Source organism: Ixodes scapularis, unplaced genomic scaffold, assembly GCF_016920785.2.
Source record: "Ixodes scapularis isolate PalLabHiFi unplaced genomic scaffold, ASM1692078v2 PGA_scaffold1__304_contigs__length_218370807, whole genome shotgun sequence".
Classification (NCBI taxonomy): Eukaryota; Metazoa; Arthropoda; class Arachnida; order Ixodida; family Ixodidae; genus Ixodes; species Ixodes scapularis.
This window is the reverse complement of record NW_024609846.1, coordinates 28,865,091-28,877,758: the sequence shown is the minus strand read 5'-3', so window position 1 is coordinate 28,877,758 and position 12,668 is coordinate 28,865,091. Positions and strand designations below refer to the sequence as shown.

Sequence of the window (12,668 nt, the reverse complement as noted above, 5' to 3'; positions counted from 1 at the left end):
TACCCAACACTGATTAAGACGCACGCCATCCACTCTCTGGGGCGCAGTGTCTACTGCAGCAGCAGCTGGGACGGACGCGCCCCACTCGGCCAAGCTGGTCTCCGTGCCGACGTCGCCCAGGAGCCGGGCGCTGCTCACGGCCCTCACCATGTCACCCAGCACCAACATGGACTCTCGCACAGGTGCGTTCCCTCGCCGACCACAAAGCACGTTGCGGCCCACATGCAGGAGTGTACGGGGCACTCTTTTTATTCGACGGAGGAAATGAGAGTGCGGCCTTGACGCCTAGTCTTGGCATTCTTTCGAACGCGGTCACGTGAGAGGCGACGACTCGGTCGGTTAGGTGCCAGAAAGGTCATGTGAGAACAAAAGCCATAATTTTCTCGTGTTTTGCTTCGTGCTTCCAATGGAAAATTTGGGATCTGCCAAACCAACGAAGGCTATCTGGCACGCCCCAGGCAGAGCCGTATATGGGGAGAGTTTGGTCAGTCTATGATCTCGCCGCTGTAACGCTTTCCTCCCGAGTGAGCCAATCAGCACGCGGCGCAGAGCGAGAGGCATGAGCGCATGCGCGTGAACTCCCGGCTGCTTCCACCTGAGTGGGGAGGGCCGCCATCTTCGATCATTCTCCCTGTGGAATGCGTGGGATCGGCATCTAAATCTCAATTATTGCCTTTTATATTGCTGGCTCTGGCAAGAAAATGACATTCTGTTATTCCTCGGTGGGTTAAAAAGCTAATAAATGAAGATTTTTCGGCGTATGGCCACAAACCTTTATTCAGGCAAAAAAGAAGTCGGCCCGTAGCAGACGACGCGTAGCCTCAGCTGTGCTCTTCTCCGACCAGTCTCCGACAGCGTTGCTAAAAAATGGCGGTCGTCTCCTCTCTGCTCCCTTCTTTCTCTCTCGCTCCTTTGGTGCTCTCCTCCCTTTTATTTTCTTTTCTCCTCTCCGGCGCCTTCGTCGCTACACCCACTGGCCAAACTCTCCCAATATACGGCTCTGGCCCCAGGGAAGGTATGAGGATTCATTTCAGCCACCAGGGATCTTTCGACGTGCGATTGAAATTTCGGTTAGACTACTCTTTCTTCGGAACGAGGCTCCGTCCGATAGCGAGCACCTCGGCCGGGATTCGAACTCACCGACCAAGGATTTGTAGGCTGGCACATTTCCCCGAAGGACGCCGCATTTTAGTATGATTGCTGGCTCTTCTCACCACTGGAAATGACGTGTGTCGACGTCGTCGTTGGTGTCATAGATGGGCGTAGAGCGGCTGTTGTTGGTATTGCCAAATGCTCGAAAAAGCTCTTTCGCCGCCGCGGTGTTTCTAGAACTCGAAGCTGGGTCTGCCGCGTGTGAAGCGTTACCACAAAGCTAGGTCGCAGCCTCAGCACTCGATAGTACACCTTTGTCGGCATTTGACAAGCGCACACTGGCATATGGGTCCCACGTAGCATTCGCTAAATGGACACAATTGTTGACACATTGCGACAGAAAATTTATTGTTCTTAATTAATTCCATAAGAAGTCTCAAAAAGCTTCACTTAGGTGATGCAAGCCATATCCATGCATCCACTAGCACCCAGAAGACTATGTAGGTCATCGTTATTGAACCCCCAGCTGCCCCAAGCGGAAATTGCGCCGAAGCTCCGAGAGAGTATGGAACAAAGTGGCAGACGCCCGCATTTTGGCATTGCCACGTACTAGCGTCGCGCTTGTTGCGAAACGCCGAAAGATGCGCCAACGGCAACGCCGACCGTTCTTGCTGTTGGTCACAGGTAGAACAGAGAGGCGCGCGCTTGTAAGAACGAAGCAGAGGCTACGTCGTCCAGACCCCTCGGTGCACGAATGCAACGCCAATGCCTGACGAGTTTGCTGCGACTTTACTGCAGATTTACGTGGGACTCCTAACTTTTTTTGCCTTTACAGTCTACATAAACTGTAAGAATGTGCTAAGGAAAGAGTTTTTCCTGCGCAAGCGTCGAGTGCAAGATGGTTAGCAAAGGATATGTTCTCCGTTACGGGAAGAGCGTCGTGAAGTACTGTGTCGCCGTTTGGCCGGAACACGCGTCCACGCCGATCGAATGCAAGTCCCAGCCAAGCACTCACGCAGCACCGGCATCAAATACGCGTTCCGCACCGGCTGCCCGTCGGTGACCCCAACAAAACCGTACGTTACGGCCTCGACCCGTTCATGCGGCAATGTGCGACCAGGTTGCGCGGGCCCTGTCCCAAGCGGATCGAAGCAACCCTTGTGCATCCGGTTTTGGCGCGCCTGCACGCTCCACGAGGGTTCTCCGCAGGGGTGCCGTCCGAGGAAGGGGAGCCCGGCGGAGGGGCGCCCAAGGGCCCGCCCCTGCGCATGCAGCACAACATTCCCCACCGCTTCCAAGTGGTCCTGTGCATGCGAGGCACCAAGTGTGCGGCCTGCCTCGATTCCGTGCACTTCGGACGCTACGCTTCGCGCTGCGAAGGTGAGTGGAGCGCTCGCCCACCCGTCGGATAGTGTCGGGCCACTTTCAACGCATATTTTTTTGTTTATTTCTTGTTTTTCATTTTTTTTGTAGAAACCCAAAGCCTTTTAGGGGAGATTTGGCACTGACGTCTGCAATTGCAGTCCAAATGGGAGGTATAGGAAAATTTTGGGGGCTGGTAATAGCGCTTATTACTCCAATAAGCCAATTATTTCCGCTCGACACTCGTGACTGACCTCGAAGCTCTTCACAGTCGCGGTGGACGTTTTTTATGTTCGAACTATTATAGCTCTGTCAGTGTCTCGTCTCTGAAAACCAGTTTATTCAACCTTCTCCTTTTCTTAAGTCGTAAAATATCTCGTTTATGCCTTTCCTACAAAATTTATCATTGTAGTGCTTCATTAAAAAGTAAATTATTCCTCAACCCCTCACACATTTCTGCACGAGTTAATCGTAATTTTAAAGTCGGCTTACCTCATTGTCAAACGACGTCAGCATATGTCGACTCCTTTGTATCAAGAACGTGATCTGATTGGAACTGCCTTCCAGCACCTCTTGTAAAACTACCATCAATTGTGAACTACTTAACTTGACTAACCACCTTTGCTAACATGCCAGACTAATTATTTTCTAACAAAATTGCTTACTTTGTTTCTATTTCTATCGCGTTAATTTCTTCAGCATGAATTTGATACCCCTCCCTTTCTGTAATGCCCTGTGGGCCTCGAGGTCATTGGGGCGAAGCTCTGGTGGCGCTGATGATACTGATTTTGTTTATAGGTAGTGCTACAAAAAGTGAAATTTGGGGGTTTTACGTGCCAAACCAACGGCGGGCATCTGGCACGCCCCAGCGGAGGACTGAGGATTAATTTAGACCACCTGAGGATCTTTTGACGTGCAACTGAAAGCTCGGTTACACGGCGTCTTCTCCGCAATAAGCCTCCGTCAGATTGCGGGCACCTCGGCCGGGATTCGAACCCGCCACATGGGGATCCGTAGGCCGACGCTCTCGCCTCGGAGCCACCGAGGCGGCAGGTAGTGCTGATGGTGCTGATTTCTTTTTTTTTCTTATTGCTCATAAATAGTGCTGAGTTCCGGGTTGCATTTCGACTTCATTATTACTGCTTTATGGTCGGTGAAATGCAGAGCCAATAATTCTTCTAGCGGATCAGCTTGGATCCGCTAGAAGTTGGGGGAACGCATCTCCACCGCTTAAGTCAATGGTCCATGTCAGAAAGAGAATGTGTGGTATGGAACGTGGTTATATACGCATTTGAGCATTTGACCGCATCGCCCTCTCTTCTATAAACGTTGAGCCAATGCATGCAAAGTCTAACGCGATTATAAACGCATTTGTCCGCAGCGCCCTCTCCTGTATAGACGTTGAGCGGCTATATGCAACGTTTCATCTATGACATCCCCAGCTCTTGAGTTACTACCACATCTCGGAGCCCCCTACTCATCCCGCAGTCGTGGCCGAGTGGTTAAGGCGACGGACTTGAAATCCATTGGGGTCTCCCCGCACAGGTTCGAACCCTGTTGACTGCGCAAACATTTTTTCTTTTTTTAAGACAGATGGGATGGCAATCGATGTGAGCACGGACGCCGGACAGACAAGACTAGACCCTAAGGAGCTTCGTCCCTAATAAATGTGGAATATGTTAGAACAATCGGCCACAAAGGACGACGGGGGAAGCATTCACTGGGACCTGGGTCTTGCTCGTAGAATAATTTACCACATTACCACTAAGCACCTATCGGCACCCCCCAAAATAACGCGGAGAAGCGCAAGTCCCGGGGACGAGCAAACGCCCCTGATGGTGCCGGTTCCCCGTGCCGCAGAGTGCCAGGCAGTGTGCCACCCCAAGTGCTCGACGCTGGTGCCCAGCACGTGCGGCGTGCCGGCCGAGTATGTGCGCCAGTTCTCGGACTCTGTGAGCTGCCAGCGGTCGTCGCCGCCGGCTCTGGGCCGCCACGTCCGGTTTGCCCCGGGCCTGTCGGAGGTGACCTTCGACCAGTTGCAGCCCCAGGGATGGGTCAAGCTGCCCAGGTGACCCCCTCCCTCTCGGAGCCACTGCACCGCCCTCCTCTTCCCCGTTACTTCGTGCGGCGTCGCACGTGCCTCTCGGACGTCGGGCCTGCTTCCCCGTGCCTTTTTTCTTGCCACCCCCTCCCGCATGCAATTTCACAGTAACTTGACCCTTTACCGTTCAATTCGTGCAAACACGAGCTGAATTTCTCTGCTGTGAGGTTGAGTGGAAGCCGATGCTTGGCTACCAGACTTTGCTTCTTCGGGGAAGCTAAGCCTTTAAGCGAAACATTGGCTGCCACTCTGATTCTTCTAAGAGGTCTCTTGTTTGTCCTGCCACCTTTCCTTTCATTTCTTTACCCTTTGTTTTTTTGTTTCATAGGGGGAGTTTGGGCCAGCTTAAATTAAAGCCCATAACTTCCCCTGCTTTGTCGTCCTTGTTTTCTTCTTTTTGACACGGGAGAAAACTGGAAGAATTGTTTCTAGAAAAAGTAGACGTTTTCCCTTGCTCATACTTCAATGAAATGCGGGACTTTTTCTGTGCCAACAAAACTAATTTGGGGCATCATCTCGGTTTTTTGTATATTTATGCGTGGCCAAAGAGTCTAGGAATGGTGGCCCATAAGGTCCTATCAAAGTGCATGAACACCCACATGTACTATGTAGAAACCTGCAGAATTGTAACTGGGGTAGAGCTTACAACCGTGCTTCCATTATATGTAATTTGGACTGTAAAGTATAATTTTTGTTTCTTTGAAGACTTACTTATTTGCTCCTTTCTTGTTGTACAGCCCTGGTATGCTTTTTCTCTTGCTTTCTTTTCTTTCTTCATTTCTGCATGTGTCTTCAGTAGAATGCTGCTTGCTACTGATGTGCCCTATCTGTAATGAGACAGCTTATGACTCATGCACTGGTGCCGAAGCGGGACATTGTTTTAAATTCCACGAGTGTTTTCAGCAAACATATTTGGGAAATGGATCTTATATTGTGTGTAACTAAGACAATGTTTAGCAGTACAACTGACATACTAGCTGCTGTTTGATTTACTTTGCAAAAAAAAGGCAAAAGATGGTTTGTCAGCATTGTAAAATTTGCGTTCCTCACTGCGTTACGGGCCGCCTGAATGGCTTATTCCTGCCATTGTCTCCTTTTTTTACCGAGTATGTAGTCTTTCTTGTCAAAACTGGCAAAGAAGAGTGCACTATTTTAAGCAGGAAGTGGCTGTGAAATGTCTACAAAGGAACCAGGTGCATCGCTCGTGCAATGTACATTGCAGTGAAGCCCACTCTTTGAATGTTAATGATTGCATATGAGCTATAAGTGGCCATAGCTAACATTTTATTCTTTTAAAGGCATTGCAACTCTGTGGACTTTTGTTTTCTCTATCTGCCGGGGTACTTTAGTTAATTTCATTCAAGCTGTGCTCGAATGCAAAACCAACGTCCAGACTAGAACTCAAAATGCCAAAGCACTTTTTTCTGTTTATTTAGTAACTACAACAAGCTTGTTATAACTGAGCACAGCAGTGTGACAGTTGGTTATGAATATGCTTTTCAGGTTTACAAAGTGTTCACTTTGTGCAGTTCATAACCCTTCTGATTACCTTTCTTTTTTCTCCCCGCTTTTAATGCGTCCACTGACTTTACGCCATCCATTGACTTCTGCCACTGTCATGCCAAATTGTCTTGTGTCAACCGCATGCCTCACCTCTCTGCAATGCACAGTCTGTGTACATTTTCATTTGGAAATATGACTTTTCTGCTCTCTTCACTGGTTTGTCCTCTTGTGCTGCTTTGAACTCCACAGTGTTTCCACGCTGCTTACTTTTCTTTGTCTAGACCACTGAAATGCTGGGGCCTACATCTTAGGCAGTCGACTCTATTTCGCCAATACTTTCTCTTTGTTTATCTTGAACAGGATTCACTACTTTCATTATACTAGATTCACGACTATTAAGTACTGTATTCAATCTTGTTGGTTAATTCTATTAGATGTATAGCACTTGTCATAACTTGCATTGCTCTTGCTAGAGTGTTATGTTTAATTAAGTGCCTGCTGAAGAAAGGTTTTTTGAGATACAATTTTGAATTTTTAGCTTTAATTCTAAGCAACACGTTTTCTAAACTGCCTGTGCCTCAGTTGGACTGATTTTCTGGGTCTGCTTTTCATGCTGTCCGTGTGTTCTGTCTCTGCCCTCAGACATTTTACCATGCAAGAAATGTTTAGCTGCAGGAATCAACAAGTGCGTCTAAGCCACACTTCATCTTTATGTTACATTGCAACGATTATGTTTTAATTGAGCTGACTTCATTATATATTTGCTGCAAAGACTTTCTTTCCCCTCAGCACTCTCTGAAAAGCAAATAATAATAATGCTAGGGCTCGGTGTCGAGATCTTCCAGGTGTGCCAGGCAGGAATAAGAATAATCCTTTATTTGTTTCGTGCCCCGGAACAACCCGACGGTCACAGTGTAATGGCTCATAAAAAAGTTAAAAATAGAAAACAATACAGGGTCTTAAAATGATATTGGCTCTCAAATTAAAACATTTCTCATATCAGAGACCAAAAACATGTATATCAGATAGTCGTTTGAAGGCAACAAAATTGTAAAATGGATCGACATGAGGCGGGAATTAATTTACACAAAATTGCATTGGAACCAAAGCCTTGCTTGAAAAGACGTAAGCCTCTAACAGCACGGGCATGAAAGTTTAATGGCGACGCAAGGTTGCTATCTACTTGGCCGTGAACCACTTCGTGTAAAAATCAAAGGTCACAAGGTTCTGCGATGAAAGTTCTCTAAGAATGCATTCATAATCATATTTGCATTTTGTATCAAACTATCTATCGTAAAATAGGTGTATGAATTGTTTCTGAACTCTTTTGATCTGTGCGGCGTCGATTGCTGTCAGCGAATTCCACACTGAAATACAAAGCTCAAGTCCAGCTCGTACTAAGGAAAAAGGAACGGAAACGACGAGGAAGCCTGTGCAATTGGTCCTGGCAGCTTTGCAGCACCATGCACTGTGACAGGTTGCTGCACAAAGCTAGAAGAATGCTGGGAGGATTTTGTCGGTACCCTGCAGGGGGGACAGAATTGCGCCGTGACGAAACTGGCGTACCATCCCTAGTTTTTGTACTGTTGCGTCGGTTTTGCCTCGTGGCTCAAATGTGTGGCAGAGAAACTCTCCTCGTAAATGCGTATGCCATTGTGTTACGTTTGTGGCACTAGCAACGTGACCTCCCAAATGGTGGCTCCGGCAGGCTGGCTTCACCAGGTGTGTCGGTGCACCTTGGGCAAACCGATCTTGTGATTATCTCGCGTCTGCATTAATAATTATAAATAATATTTTGCGTATATTTTCTATACAAACGATCGAGCCCGTCGAAGCCTTTAAAAGGATGCTGAAATGAAAATTTAAATATAGCTCTCACGTTCCGAAATGAGTTAAATATGATCAACAAAATCTGATAATGACATCCGGACATCTGTATTTTTTTGTTCCAAACGGGGGGGGGGGGGGGGGACCAATTCCAGCGGGCGCTCAAAAAGCAGCCGGCGGAGAGTGCGATGCATGTTGGGAGATTTGGTGCCTCCTGCACGTTTGTGAGGTCACGTCTCCCTTCACGGGCAAGGGCAGAGGAAGGTGGGCAAGGTTGTGAGCTTCGCCACTCGGTGGCATCAACGTGTTACAACCTGGCTGTTCGAGATGCCTGAGGACTGGTTTGGCAATGCCGGCGGAGGAGTAACTCACCTCTGCTTCAAACTCCCCTCTCCTCGCAGAAATTGAATAGGCACGGGAGAGAAGGGAAATCCGGTTTGGCCTAGTTTGACAGGGAGCGTTCACACGCAGCTTGCCGCCGCACTTCCGCGGAGCAGTGCTGCTTTTAAGGGAAGGGGGACGTAACAGACCAAATACAGTCTGGTAGTCAGTTTATTCATTCTAAATAAAGTTTTGGTATATCTGTGGTGTTGCAAGAACATAGTTGACATTTAGGCAATCAAATAAGTGCTAGAATAGTGCCCCTTTAAAGGGGCACTTAAGTGGATTCCGAGATTATTTTAGTCGTAACTCAATCTACGCTCTCTAAGCATCCTAAAAAAACCAAGATTACAACCAAGGACGGTCAATATCCCTCTTAAAAATCTAGTCAAAGATCATGCCACGCCCTCCTCTCTGCGCCGTGGCGTAGAACGCCAGGGGGCGCCGTCGGACGGAAAGGAAGCAGGGGAGGAAGCACGACAGCCAATCACAATTGACTGCTTCCCGGCGGACTGATTTTTCGAATGTGCACACATTGGAAACATTAGTCCGCCGGGAAGCCGTCACTTGTGACTGGCTGTTGCGCACCGCCCCCGTGCCGCCTTTCCGTCCGACGGCGCTGTCTGGTGTTCTGCGCCACGGCGCAGAAAGGAGGGCGGGGCATGATCTTTGACTAGATTTTTAATAGGGATATTGGCCGCTCTTGATAGTAATCTTGGGTAATTTGGATGCTTAGAGACTGTAGATTGAGTTATGACAATGAACAATCTCAGAATCCACTTAGTGCCCCTTTAAGGCTTATATTTGCGAGTTCGTGAGCGGCCCTGGAATGATCACATGGATCCGACGAAATTGGTATGACCTGTCAGTGACTGTCCAGTGGCATTAGCCAGCCCAGGAATCGTCCAGAGTCCCAGAACTACTCTCTAGTTCCTGTCTCCTTTTCATGGTCAGATTAATAATGAGGGTTCCATATTTTTTTTTTATTTCCATCTCGGGGTCGTGCCCAGTCCATTGGTTCATAATTGTTTCTTCGTGTAATTTGAATGAAGATAGGGGTGTGTGTTCCGTACCTGGAAAATAATCTGGAATTGGCTTCCCAAGTGATGTGTTACTTAAAATCCTCAAGTTTTCTGATAATGTTTGAAAGGGACACTTTGCAAAAATTTGACTTAATGAATGGCTATACATTAATTGTGACGACTTATCTACGTCGTCCTGTCTATTTTCTGTCCCTTGTATGTACGTTTTGATGTTTCTTCTCTACCCCAGTCTCAGGTTAATTCAACATGGTTAATATTCACCAGCTCGCCTGCTCTCCTACAATATTTTCTATACTTACCTACGCTTCACAGGATGCTTTTGAACAATCTTTCATGTAATGGGCACGTCCACCTGTGTCTAAGGTCGTAAAACATTGGTCATAGATCATAAATGAAACAAAGCCTCGATCGTGAAACAAATGTTCCGAGGCAGTACAATCGTATCGGTATAGATCAGATAACTCAGACACACAAACAGCTAGGTCTGCTTCGTTGGTTTCTGTATGGCAGTTTTGATTTGAACTTTCCAGATGTCCCTATTTTCCGAGCGTTGTTCTATATTTTTTTTGGGCTTCTTTTAGTTTGCTCGGGTCTAAAAACCTTCAATATCATTTTAAAGCGGTTTAGTATCAGAGCCCAGGAAGACCTGTTTTAAAAAGCAGAGTAAGGTTTTAGTTCAATTAACAGGTAAGGGGTTAAGTGCCGTCCACGGCATACGGGAGCCACACAACTGAACCGGGCACGCCGTAGCGTGGTTAGAAAAGTCTGAACCACTTGAGCATCGCACAGGGAGGGGAGGGGTTGGAGTCTTCCCACGAGTTCTTTTGTTTGGACTTGCCTAGAGGTCTGTCTAGAGGTCACGTTACTGTGTTATCTTTTTTTGTAAATTTTAAGTACTTCGCACCTTTCTGATATGTAACTGTAGTTCTATTACTTTTTCTGAAGTGACGACGAGAGTACTTGTCTGGTCTTTATTTTTCAAGGTTTCTTTAGCGTTAGGCCATCACTGAACAAGTAAAATCCTCACACTTCAAATTATCTGTTCCAACGTTTTGAGTGTCATATTCCCCTTGTGCCAACTTTACTTGCACTTTCTGTCATAAACTCGGGGGGAGGACATTTCCAATTCTTTTTTATTACTAATTTTATAAAAAAAAGTTACTTAAAAGTAATATGATTACTTTCATAACATAACTGTAACAACTTCACTACTTTCAACCAAAAGTAAGTAATTTTTGCTCTTTGAAAGTAACTAGGATTGCCACCTTTCTTCAAAGAAAAAAACACAGCTATTCCGGCACGGGGGGGGGGGGGGGGGGGGGGGGGGGGGTGTTTATGTAAGATTGAACTGGATGGATGGATGGATGTTAATGGCTATACCCTTTGCAACGGGCGGTAGCTTGTGCCACCTAGCAAAAGTCTAAAAAGACAAACATATGATTCCTCCCGCCCTTCTAAGCCAATTTTCTACCCCTAACTATCACCAGGCATTATGGGATATCACCAAGATAATCTTTAGAAAACCAGGCAAAAAAAAAAAATTCAGCCTTTCCACTCTCATGACGAAGAAAGACCAGCGGAGCTGTACACGGTACACTGTGTTGTCGTCGTCGTTTGTTTTTCGCGCTGTTTCCTAGGATGAATTCCCACCAGCGCGCCCAACTATCCATTCTTCTATGATAGCTGGAAAGGTTGGCGCCATCTACGAGTGACGGCGGAAACCATATGGTTGTGTGCTTGCCGCCGTTGCTTATAGATGGCGGTAGCTGTCCAGGTAGGTTTGTGTCGACATACACGGACACGATCCTGGGGAACCTAGCCCTTAACAGCTCCGCTGTAAAAAAAAAAAATCACCCCTTGCTTTTTCTTTTTTTTTGGCGAGGGAGTCGCCAATTTTTCTCTGGCCAAACCTAGTCGCCGTTGCTTCAGCATCGGGCCCACTGGGATACAGGGTTGAGACTTTGGGCCGGAGCCACACAAGAGGGAGTCCCAATTTTCCTCGGTCTCGCCCGTCCCCAGCTGTGCTAGTTAGATGTACACCATTCGATTTTCCCTAGATAATTTCCACCAATCTTCTAATTGCCTCTTTGTGACTGTAATCCTTTTCTCTTCTGTCCTTTCATCGTTGCCAGCAAAACCGAGGGTCGCAGCCAAATCTGTTACCCCTTCAGGGAGGGCAGGCGAAGCCCCGTGCACCTCAGAACCAAGTGCTCTAGTGTCTCGCTCTCATTATGGCAGGCAGCACATCGTTAGTACTGATCGTTCCTGCATTCTTACCTCCCACATTTTTCTTTCTGCCTCTTTCTCTTCCTTTTCCATTGAAGTAGTCTGCCCAGCCCCACCACTAGTCTGTAGGTATCTAAATGTAAGCTTTCGGGTTTGGTTTGTCCTTCCGTACCCACCGCGTATCATCCATTTTGGTCAACCTTTGTTCAAATTTCAACTTGCCGCTAAAAAGAAAGACGCACTGTTGACAAATTTATTTTGACACGAGTTTCCTAAAGTGAAATCAATTAACATAGCTCTACTAATTCATCATAGCACATGTAAGTGCACGAAAACATAACACCGAACCCAATAACATACATAGATGCGTCCAGTTTAGTCAAAATTAACGCGCCAAAAAGAAATTTCGCACCTCTACTTATCCTCTGCAGAAGTTGAAGAACCGATTATTGCTGTTTACATAAAATGGCTGCGAATTAAGTAACACTTCGAGTAAAAATGGCTCTAAGACACTGGACATCGCGCTCAGCGTGGAGATTTTGAGCGTAAATTAATTATTCTCATAAATGGCTGGTTCTGGAGGTTTTAGATGCAAACTGGCCTTATATCCGAAAAAACGGCCGAACCTGTCGAAAACTGGGCAGGTGGCAACCCTAAAAAAGAGGTCTGCGGGTGGGGCCCTAACGAGGAGAGGCGTCCTCCCAGGGGCGGGGGCAAGCCCGGCTGGGACCGCTGCTTCCTGGCCCTGCGGGGGGACACCCTGTACGTGCTGGGCCAGGCGGTGGACGGGGGGACGGACGAGGGCACGCTGGCCTCCCTGTGCCGGGACCGGCTGTGCCTCAATCCCCCTGACGGGGAGGCCCTGGTGAGCAGCGCCGTGTCGGCCTCCGAGCTGCTGGGCACGGCCAAGACGGACCTGCCTTACACCTTCAAGCTGGAGCTCAGGCCCACAAGCACCTGCTGGCCCTCCAGGTGGGCCCCCCTCCCCTTTTAACGCAGGAGGGCTTTCAGGAGAAAATCGTCGTGAACAAGCGTCCTAAACTATGGCCACGGACAAGCATCGTGGACGAGCGACACGCTGCCAGCGTTGCATGATGTTAAGGTTATATACAAAGTTGGAGCGAACCTTAGTC

General features: G+C 47.7%; 1 protein-coding gene and 1 non-coding gene across 2 annotated transcripts in view; both read left to right on the top strand.

The window, feature by feature from the left end:
- LOC120844923 (citron Rho-interacting kinase-like) overlaps positions 1-12,668 on the top strand; it is a 48,753-nt gene that overhangs the window by 12,631 nt on the left and 23,454 nt on the right. Inside the window, exons 5-8 of the mRNA XM_040216942.2 lie at positions 48-182; positions 2,302-2,472; positions 4,315-4,522; positions 12,241-12,507. Coding sequence (XP_040072876.2) covers positions 48-182; positions 2,302-2,472; positions 4,315-4,522; positions 12,241-12,507 — 781 coding nt within the window. The remainder of the gene's footprint in view (positions 1-47; positions 183-2,301; positions 2,473-4,314; positions 4,523-12,240; positions 12,508-12,668) is intronic.
- On the top strand, positions 3,939-4,020 carry Trnas-uga. The gene has a single exon. It is a non-coding gene; the product is annotated as a tRNA-Ser (tRNA).